The following is an 11179-nucleotide window of genomic DNA, read 5'->3' as shown; positions in this document are numbered from 1 at the left end:
AAAAATAATAATAAGCCCATTACATGTTAACGTGAATGTTATTTTTTAAGAAAAAAAATTACTGAAAACAGTGGCATTGTTTTACTATTTTGTAAGTCTCCTGAAGTGTCTAGCTTAATACAAGATAGCGGTGTTATCATAACTGCTTCTGCGTTTTTTTGTAGTATCATACATCATGTAGTCTGAAAAGTCTCCCATACGCCTGAGAGAATGAGAGAGAAACAGTCAATTAATGTCTTAGTATTATTATGAAAATGGCTTTGACCTATCGAACTCTTCAGAGTCCTCAGACCACACTTTGAGAACCCCTGTTTAAATTGGTGAACTAATAAATGCTATCAGAATCCTACTTTTGAGGTGCTCTAGCCACACTTTTAATTATGAGGGTAGCTACAGTAATCATTCTGATCCAAAACAAATGGAGAGTTTTTCCTTTACCCTTAGGTTGTCATGCCCTCTACCCTAAACACATGCTATTTTTAGTCTTTACTTTTTTACTGCTCCCTTAGCTTCCATATGAGCGCTGGTGGCACAGTGGTTAAAGCACTTGGCTGCTAACCGAGAGGTCATTGGTCTGAATCCACCAAACGCTTTACGGGAGAAATATGTGGCAGTCTGCTTTCATAAAGATAACAGCCTTGGAAGCCTGGGGGAGGGGGCACTTCTACTCCATCCTACGGAGTTGCTTTGAGTCGGGAACAACTCCACGGCAGTGGGTTTGGTTTGGTTTTTTTTAGCTTCTGTGTTTAGAGGAGTCCTTGCTTTCTGGCCTGATTTATAAGTCTGCTGCAGTGACATTTCTGTGTCTTTGCTGAAAAAAAATTCAATTCTAGTGTTATTTCTGTGTCTGTTCTGGAAAAAAACCATGATGACTGGGGCCTAGGTATTCTCTTAACTGGATGCTGTAGAAGTGACCAGTGAATTTTGCTTTCTTGTCTATTAAATGTTCAGAGAGGCCTTTTTGAAGACTCATGACTAGATCACTGCCAGGCATAGCACTTTAAACCATCCCTCCTGCACCTCGCTCTTGTCTAGTCTTTCGCTGTGGCTGGACTAATGGTATCTCTTGATATCTATTTTGCTATCCTGCATTATGTCATTATTTAGTCATAAAAATAAAATTTACTGTATTTTATTTGAGGTATGGGAATGGATAGTCCAGGTTTTGGAGGAATGAATAGAATTGGAGGAGGTATGTATAAGCATTTGTTTTTGTGTATACCCATCGCAGTTTTTTAATAAACTAGAAACCGTGTGGAGAATTCCAAGGGAAAAAAAAAGCTATGGTTTATTGTTGGTTCATTTCCTAAAGACTGCTAGCAGAAATTGAGGCTGGTACATACTTAAGGGAATATGGACGGTGAGAAGAAGTAACTGCACAAGGTAGTGTGGATAAAAAGCTTACTGGTGAGACAACAGTCACAACATGTACCTTTCTGCTGTACAATTGACAGTCTGATCTCAGAGTTGATCTTTACTCCATAGGAATTGGGTTTGGTGGCCTGGAAGCAATGAATAGCATGGGAGGATTTGGAGGAGTTGGTCGAATGGGAGGTAAGTAAACATATATGGTGGCGTGTGTGCTCCACTTAGTTTTCCCTATTACTAAGATTCCCCCCACCCCCACTTGGGAATGGGCACTGTAGATGTCTTCAGAGGGCATATGGGCGCTTGAGAGATAGGGACCGGCATGGCAGAAATGGGGTGATATGTATGGTGCGTGAGGTAAGTTAGGTAAATCACAAACTTTTTGTAACTTGTGACTTTTGCTGTCTTTTCAGTTTAGTTTAGATATATTCCTAAATGGATTACTGTGTATTGATATACTTGGAAAGGTTTAATTTGTTGCATAATCTTTTCAGAGCTATACCGTGGTGCAGTGACTAGTAGCATGGAGAGAGATTTTGGACGTGGTGATATTGGAATCAGTCGCAGCTTTGGAGATTCCTTTGGTAGACTTGGTAGGGTAGCATACTTCTTTTCTTTTTGCAGATTATATTATTCAAAATTTGTTTCTCTTTTTTTTTTGTAAAATATTAGAAATTTATAATGTTTCATGCAATTGTTTGAAGAATACACTTAGGGATTTTAATATATTAGCTCTCTTTTTCAGTAGCTTAGATATTTGAATGCTATTTCTAGAAGACTTTATACTTGTCAGTTACCGTACATCTTCTGAGAGCATAATATCTTGGGAATTTTAAAGCATGATTATATAAATTAATTAGTATATTATCTCTCCATCCTTGTTTAGGCAGTGCAATGATTGGAGGGTTTGCAGGAAGAATAGGAGCTTCTAACATGGGTCCAGTAGGATCTGGAATAAGTAGGTTTAAATTTTACTAGAATTTATTCAGTAATAATTTGAGTGTTTGCAAAAGACTTCGCAAGAGTAGTTACTGTAGTATAGCAATGACTTTGTTCTTATATGTTAATATGTCTTGTCATAATTCAGAAAAGCTATGATAGTTCTTGAACTCAGGCTTTTTTTGATCACTGTTTGAGTTTTCTAAACTGTTTGAATTTTACTTCTTTGACATTTATAAACTAACACCTGAGTGTATATTAACCATCAGCCAATCCAAGAGCCTCCGTCCCAACTAAGCAATTTGGGGATTTCGCTGATCATGTGTCAGGAATAACTTTTGCTCTAGCACCAACTTTGTTTCCTTGCTTAGTCTCTATAACTGCTGTTTGTAACTGGCTTATTTTATCCCTGAACATGTTGTGTCTGTTGTTAGACACAGTAAATTGCCCCAGATATCACACTTTCAGAGACCTCCTAAGTTTGAGGGCTAAGGTTGAAAGATGTGCTTATTTCCTCTTAAACCTTTCTCGTAAAAGAATCAAGAGTAGTTGCAACATTGGGGAATGCTGAATTTCTCCCATCTGTTCCACTATCACATCTTAGGATGTATATTCCCCAAGCCTTAACACGTGGTTTAGTTTTTGACTGCTGTTGTTTACTGAACCACGTCACTGTGCGTTCTCCCTATTTTTCTGACTTTTGTTAATTGATGGAACTTCACAGAGGAAGTATACCCTACTTGAACTAAGAGTGAATTCTAAAATCCTGTTAGCTGAAGACATCTCCTTCCATTGTACCTTGCTGCTCATTTTATTACTCCTCTCATAATCTTTTTTACAGCCTTGACCATTTTGCTATTAAGCCCACCTTTCCTACCTTCCTCTTCCACCTTAGTATTTATACTTATGTTTCCCTAATTTTGTATTTGTTATTCACAGAAAGCCATTTGAAGGGTTATGTTAATTTTTAGAAGTTTTATATATGGGGATATTAGGTACAAGAAAAAGGTAAATTTTGAGACTAAGTAGGATTGGTATAGTTAAAGGGGACAGGAAATAGAGTCAAATCATAAGAATGAAGCAGATACAAGCTAGGAGCTCTATGGTTAAAGGGGAGTGATTCTGTTTCTTCTCCCTTAAGTTCTAGATAATATTGAGCTTAAAAGTTACGTTTTTATGTGGTTATTGAATACTGATATGAGAAGAGAAATTGTATGGGAAACAAGTGAAGATATTAAGGTGAAAGGAAAGCTAGGAAGGGAATATTATGCAGGAGAGTATGATAGCAAAATTTGATGTGTTGGAGTTGTAATCATTTGAATTTGTCCCCATATATCTTTTTTCTAGCAATTATTAAGTTTGGTATTATGGGGAAATAAAAATAAGGATAAAAAAAGTGATTGGTAGAGTATATATATAATTTATATATATGTTTATTAATCAAGACATAATTTTATAGAGGTGTATGTTATAAAGTATTTACATTAGTGACAAGAATTAAAGTTTCTCAACTAATCAAATATATACCACGTTAAATTCTGTTCCTTGGAAAATCAATTGCATTGTCTGAATGAAAGAAAGTAATTTTATGTTTATATACTTTCTATTATATGAATAAAGTAATTTTTTCTCTCCTTTCTCAAAAATGATTCTCTCCCTCCCTTTTTTCTTCCTGCTTTTGTTTTTGAAACAAAAACACCAAATTCCCAAATCCTTCCTCCCATCTCTAAAAATGCAGGTGGTGGAATGAGTAGCATGAACAGTGTGACTGGAGGACTAGGGATGGGCCTGGACCGGGTGAGCTCCAGCTTTGATAGAGTGGGACCTGGCATAGGAGCTGTACTGGAAAGGAGCATCGATATGGAGCGAGGATTTTTATCAGGTCCAGTGGGAAGCGGAATGAGAGACAGAATAGGCTCCAAAGGCAACCAGATATTTGTCAGAAACGTAAGCAAATAAATGTAATGGATACTTAAAATTTTTTTTTCTTCTTATCTATCTGTTACTAATACCTCTTTTCATTCTAGCTGCCTTTTGACTTGACTTGGCAGAAACTAAAAGAGAAATTCAGTCAGTGTGGTAAGTATGCCAGTGACTAGATATGTTGATATTGATTATGGAGGAAAAATTGGCTTTAAGATTTTTAAACACTGTTTAGTCCTTTACTGGTCCAGATGCTTATATCTGGATAGTGTGCCAGGTCAAATTTCACTTTAAATCATTGAATTATTTTGCTATCCTTTGACTTAGAGCTGTGCAAGCTGCTACCAAATAGCAAGGTTTAGAGTAGAGCCTGTGCTTGTCTCCTATGGGTAAAGAAGGGCCTTCCTTTATTATCTGGTTTTTAAAAAGTTAGTATGCCATCTTTGTTTACATTTAGAAAGGGATTTTCTCATGGTTAATATTAGTGAATGGCATATTTATTTCCTTGTTTATAGTGTCGTGCAGTGCAGTGTCAGCATGATGCACTGAGATGCTGACATCCCAATGATACACAGTTAGTAGGCAGACCCATTCTGCACCCTCTGTATTGCCTACACAACATAGGGAACAGCTGGTAGCATAGAACCCAAACTTTTCTTGCCTGATGATACAACCTATGCAACCTTAATATGTTCATCAGATCTTTGGATGATTGGGTGGTTTATTACTTTTAAAAGAGACTTGTATGTACTTGTTATTTTTGGTATAAAATGTTATAAAATATCTTAATAAAGTTGTCACCTTTTTTTTTTTTCTTTTTTGTGACGATAGGAGAAATAGCTTGGGTGACACAAAATAACAGATTTCCTACTGGTATTTTTCTATTGCATTGGATCCCAGAGACTATAATCACAATAGTAAGCTATACAGATAGCATATAGTAATAATGAAAAAGGGCCTTTTAGAGTTAATGAAAAGAGGTTTTTAGAGTATGTCTTTAATTTTTTGAGTTCATAAAGGAGATGAGTTTAGTGGTCTCCCACAAAAATAGCCTTTGTGGCTTCTTTCAGAGAGATTATTAGTATAGTTGCTGTGTTTTCATAGTACTTTATGCTAACTCTTGTAGCTTTTATTATATTGTAATTATTTGCTCATGTTTTCTTCCTTCCTAGACTGAGGTTCTTGGGGACAAGAACTGTCATCTTTTTATGCTAACACCTTTTATTGCCTCTGTACCTGTTCTGAGAGTGTGTATGAGTGTGTTAGGCATTCTGACATCTTCATTTATTCAGTTATTGATATTCCTTCATTAAATCTTCCATTAAGATATATTTGGCAGTCTGATAGGCACTAGAATTATGAAGATGAGCAAAGTTGATACTGTCCCTGCCCTCAGGGAACTTACAGTATGACTCTGTCTCTGTCTAGGATGTTCTATGGGCTCCCTTTGTTGAGCACCCTTTTATTTTGCAGTAATCTAAATTTCAAGGAATGGAAACTTAGTTTTTTTGATAAAAAAGTTGTTGAAAACTAGTCAACTGGTAGATAGTCACCACTAAGAGAAATTGGAGCCCTAGTGCCACAGTGGTTGAGTTCAGCTGCTAACCAAAATGGAACTGACTTGACGGCAATGGGTTTGGTTTTTTTTTTTTTTTTTTTTGATACGAGGAAGGTATTTTGGGGTGTTGGTAGTCTTTGAAGGAGTAAGAAGAGCAACTGGGATGAGTAACCAGCATCTGACCATGAGTCCCATAGACTACAGAGGAATGAATGTATTAGGGCCTTAGTGAAAGACATCAAATGAGCAGTGGTGGCTACAGGTATGATAATCTTTGTTGTAATTTCAGTGAAAAAAAATCTCCAAGTGAGATATGATATTATGTTAAAAAGTAGAAATGAAACTTTAAGAAAAGATAGATAGCAAAGTAGGGCCAATAAGTGACATTAATGAAAATATGAACAATGTTAAGTTGACTGTACATTAACCCTATGTAAGCAGGTTTTCTTTTGAGGTCAGGCTTGCAGCAAAGTTGAAGGTCAGAGAGGCCTTTTAGTGGGCTCTTTGTTGGAGTGGCATTGCTTTGACAGGCAAACATCAGCAGTTGAGAGACATTTTGTGAAAGGAAAAAAAAATAGTATCCAAATCTGCATTTTAAAAATTTGTGCAGTATTTTAGACATATAAAACAAATTGGTTACGTTATCATTATTTTGTTTTAGCTGTATTCTTCTCATATCCTTTTGTGATCAGTCTGTAGTTAAATCTTGAGGATTATTTTTTAAAATTCTCCTATAAAAGCTTTTGGCTTTTAGATTTATGTTAATACCACACTTACATAATTCCCTATCATGCCCCTCCCCGCAGTTTTTATCCTTAAACTGCACTGATGGAAAAGGAGATAAGGTATAGTAATACAGAACTTTACACACACACATACACGCACACACACATATATACATACATATTTATATATATTTGAGGAGCCCTGGTGGTGCAGTGGCTACTGACCAAAAGGTCAGCAGTTGAAACCCACCAGCTGCTCCATGGGAGAAAGATGAGTCGGACTGAATGGCAATGGGTAGTATAGAATTAAGTGTTCAGCTGTTGGCGACCATGGAAATTATTTGACCTTTTTCGTAGCACTCTATTATCTATGTATTTGTCTTAAACCTTAGAGTTTTTCTTAGTATTGGAAGTTCCTTTTTAGCCTGCCCAAGCCAGTATCGGACCATTTGCCAGTAAAAGGCAGTATTTTTTTCTTTTTCTTTTTTTTTTTTTTAATTTTTCTGAGCCCAAGGTGAGTATATTCTCTTTCTTGCTTCTTAGTAACAGTTTAGTGGTGTTCCATTTGTCTTCCCCAAGTGATACCAGCAAGCTCCCTGCTTATGTCTCTAGTGGTTAACTGCCCTTCAAGGGGCAATTACAAAGGCTGAGAAAATGTTGTATTGAGAATTAAGTTCTACAGGGGAAAATGTTTTCAGATTTCCCCAAATATAGCAAGATAAGAAATAATTGAGTATAAATGCCATTTTCTAATTCCGCCTTCTAATTCTGATAAGCCTGAAAGGTAATAGTTTTGACCCCAGGCTGGTAAGATTCATATCTTTCCTATAGCAAAATGGATCTCTCTTTTTCTGTCTTACCTTATGTAATTCCTCAGTGACATGGATTTCCAGGAAGGCTGATGATTTGGGTAGAATTTACTGACCCATTCAGTTGGGCTCTACATTAGTTCAACTTGTGCTAAGAGGTCAACTAGGCAGAGTCTTTCAAACTTGCTCCCATATTGTCTGTGTACTTTAGCTGTATTCTGGCCCTCTGGTTAAGTATGATGAAATGCAAAGAAATCCCAGTCTCAGCTATTCCTGCTATAAACCATGTAAACAAATACCAGTTTGTTCCACTGATTTCTGTTCTGTAGTATTTCTACATCAGTATCCTTATTAACTGTGTAGAAAGTGGAGAATTGTGGTAGATTTTATTTATTAAAGCACTTGCTGCTTCAAGCATGACCAGTGGAGTTTAACTCTAGAATAACAGTAAAAATAATGTAACAGTAGATATAATATATGAAAAGCATTTATTCATAATGTCACTTTGTTTTGTAAAGAAATACTAAAACTTTATCTGTCCCTTGTATCATAATCCCACTTCTTCTGGTAAATGTCTGATTTTGCTTTTTTTCTCCTGGGGCTATGTTACAGTTTCACTTAGGCAGTAGATTGTGTAAATGCTTTAATTTGGTCTATTTTTATATAGACTTTTATGTCAGCATTTCCCATAGTATACCTCACAAAGTTTCAATAGGCTGGGTTAAATAAAGTGGAAAAGTTTCTTTTACTGCAGGATAAGTCATTTTTGTTACTAGTGCATGCAACATCAGTACGTTTGATTATTCTGTGATAATTTCTCATGGCATGCGGTTTTGTCCTATACTGTTGCTAAAATAGCAGTCTTATTTTTGTTTGTCTTGGCATCATAAAAGATCAATAGATATTTAAGTCATTTGAGGAAACCCTCAGCATGGAAAAAGCTAGGTCTCATTTTAATAAATTATTTGAAACTCACATTTTCCATTAAATTATTTATCGTTAGGAAAGAAAGTATCTCATTTGATATTTTCACTGGATTTGGAAGAAATACAGTCTTACAACTCTTTCTGCTTGCATCCCACCGGCTCACTTTTTGGGCAGTCTAATCATGAAACAAGTATCCATGGGGTCACTCTGTAGTCTGAGTGTCCAAACAATTAGAAGGCTCAGTTATCTTAGCTGAGGACCTTGTCAGCTAGAAAAGCCTTAGGATATTGTGGAGGTCAGGAATTCAGGTGTCTGAGTGCTGATTCCCAAACTGAGGAAGACCAGAGAAAAACACAAAAGAAAAACCTGTCCTGAAAGACTCTGGAAGATTATGCAAAAGATGATAGATTTTGCTTTAAAGATTTGAAGAGATTTTCTTAGCATGAGTGAAGCTTTCTGTTGCTAATAAGCCTATGGTAGGATACTTATGTTGAGAAGAACCCTAAGTGTTTAGGTAAAATTTGAATAAGGAGAAACCTTTAACCCTTTTTCAGATTAGAAAATTATCTATAATCCCCTTCAGAATCTCTATAGAGCAGCCATTTACCAAGGTATGCTTTTTTAATTAAACTTTTTTTCCAGATAACAGTATTCAAGATAAGGAAATTAGGTACATCTATCTTTAAAGTTTTTTTTTAAATCTCCAGTTTCATTTTAATTTTATCATGTTTATTAGGAAATGTGATTCCTGTATGAGATTTTTTTTTTACTAGTTGTAGATTAAACAGTTTTGTTTGGATCTGCTTTAACCATTATAATATGATTTCTCTGGGGAATTAGACTGTTTTATAAATTCCTAGAACATGATTGAAGAATGCCTGGCCTGGGTTACAAGATCATGGTTTTGGCTCAGTATGACATTTATTATCCTAGATCATATAATAGTATTGAGTAGATGAGGCATTGACTACCAGTTGCTTTTTAAAAAAATGCAGTAGTAGGGGATGGATGAAAAAACAAAAATAGAAAAGTAGTTCAGGATGTTGTAGACAAGAGGTCATTCTTAAAGCTGAAACAGAAAAAAAAAATCTTACTCATACACTGAGATTAAAAGTTGATCCTATCTGGAAAAGCTTATGCTATCTTTTGACAGGTCCTTACTGTTCTTCCTCTTCTTTTTTATTTCTTTCCCTCCATAGAGCTAAATATGTCTGGTTTTCCGATTTGGTTGCTAGACTATCATTAGTCCATAGTGATCTGGCAACTATAATATTTGGGGTTCTCTAGCTTGATTTTTTTGACATGTATATCTAGGTGAGAGAGAACTGTTACGGTAAGGAGTCACATAACCTAAATCTATGACCTCCTTGGACTGGGTGATCATACATAACTAGTTTGCTTGGGATAGTCCACATCTGTTATTTATGTGTAATTTTTAAAGCTCCCCTTTTACTCTCAGAAGTGTTCTGGTTTGGATGATAGATTTTGTGGCCGCCTTGCATTTTGATAAATGACATTGACGTCAGATATCAGTCTCTGGTGTCAGCAGTAATATGAACTGTATAAAGAACAATTGTCTGGTTTAACTTCTCCTTCTGAAAGATTCTCTTCTGTGTTATTACCATCACTGTTTTTACCTTTATTGATTTGAATTGAAGATTTTGCTTCCATGACTTTTTTTCCATAACATATTTGGTACCACTGTAAGACTTTGAATTAAAATTGTGATATTCAGTAAATGCCTTTGACACTGTGGTTGTAAAGCAGAAATAGTAGGCCCTTTTGGGGCCTGGTAGAAATTTGATTTTTGGGAAGTTGCTACTATTTGCGGGGATGAAGAGTGAAGTGGGGATAGAAGGGAGGGAAGAGAGATTGGAGAGGCAGAAAGCAACAGCTTATTCTAGAAATAGTTTTGTAAGTTGATTTTGTGGCATGATGACTTGGTGGCATTTTGTCCTACTTTGTCTTAATTGCTAATAAAATTTAGTTCAGAAATTAAGGATTTAACGTAAAAACTACAATATATTAAATTCTAAGCAAATTTATACTGATTTGAATTTTGCATATTCTAACATGTTTTAACATTCTAACATTCATTAGTTTGTATGAATTACATTATATTTAAAATATAAAATGAGAATAATGCTTATATGGTGTGTTATTTTTAAATTATTAGTGTTAAAGTCTTTAACCATATTAAGACTTCAGATGGCTATGAGAAATTTCACATCTGTATAGTGAAACGGAACCTGTTTAAATTGATAATAATTCTGTACTTTTTTTTTATAGGTCATGTCATGTTTGCAGAAATAAAAATGGAGAATGGGAAGTCAAAAGGCTGTGGAACTGTCAGATTTGACTCCCCAGAATCAGCTGAAAAAGCCTGCAGGATAATGAATGGCATAAAAATCAGTGGCAGAGAAATCGATGTTCGCTTAGATCGTAATGCATAATTTCAAACCACGGTTAGAACATTCCTACATCTGTTTTGCTGAATCTCCTAGTAAAAGTCATTTTTTTAGTAATACTGTATGCTTACAAAAGCTGTAAAAATGAACTTTTAAAATTCCCACCAGCTTTTAACAGTATAGTGTTAAAAATATACTGTGATTTTTGTTAATCTCAAGTTTGGGTTTTTAAAGACAGAGGGTCTGGTCATTCAATTTAAATGAATGGTTATACTGTTTTTAATCAAATAAGCCATTTCCTTGTTGTTATTTTCAGTACCACATAGTGGGTTTCATTTGTTCAAGTTTCCCTTGCTTTTATCAACTTACTGTAAGATAAAACATAGACGGTTTTTTCAAAACTTCTGTTTCATATATATGTAGTTGTCCTTGAAAAGAAAGGGCTCAGGCAAATTAGGTTGTGATTTTGGTTGGTTTTAACTTGCATTTCTTGTGGTGATTAAAAAAAAAAATTACTGTAAG

General features: G+C 35.3%; 1 protein-coding gene across 3 annotated transcripts in view; it reads left to right on the top strand.

The window, feature by feature from the left end:
* The window catches only part of MYEF2 (myelin expression factor 2), a 41038-nt gene extending 29983 nt beyond the window's left edge, over positions 1–11055 (top strand). Inside the window, exons 11-16 of one of the 3 annotated variants that reach the window (XM_023740648.1) lie at positions 1486–1554; positions 1863–1961; positions 2255–2326; positions 4046–4254; positions 4335–4386; positions 10539–11055. In XM_023740648.1, the coding sequence (XP_023596416.1) occupies positions 1486–1554; positions 1863–1961; positions 2255–2326; positions 4046–4254; positions 4335–4386; positions 10539–10702 (665 nt within the window). In that variant the 3' untranslated portion in view covers positions 10703–11055. The remainder of the gene's footprint in view (positions 1–1485; positions 1555–1862; positions 1962–2254; positions 2327–4045; positions 4255–4334; positions 4387–10538) is intronic. The other 2 variants (XM_023740649.1, XM_023740650.1) reach the window with 2 other exon arrangements.
* Positions 11056–11179: the final 124 nt, after the last annotated feature.

The sequence above is a fragment of the Trichechus manatus genome, unplaced genomic scaffold, assembly GCF_000243295.1.
Source record: "Trichechus manatus latirostris isolate Lorelei unplaced genomic scaffold, TriManLat1.0 scaffold00161, whole genome shotgun sequence".
Classification (NCBI taxonomy): Eukaryota; Metazoa; Chordata; class Mammalia; order Sirenia; family Trichechidae; genus Trichechus; species Trichechus manatus.
Note: the sequence above shows the minus strand (reverse complement) of the source record. Positions and strands in the feature narration are given on the sequence as shown.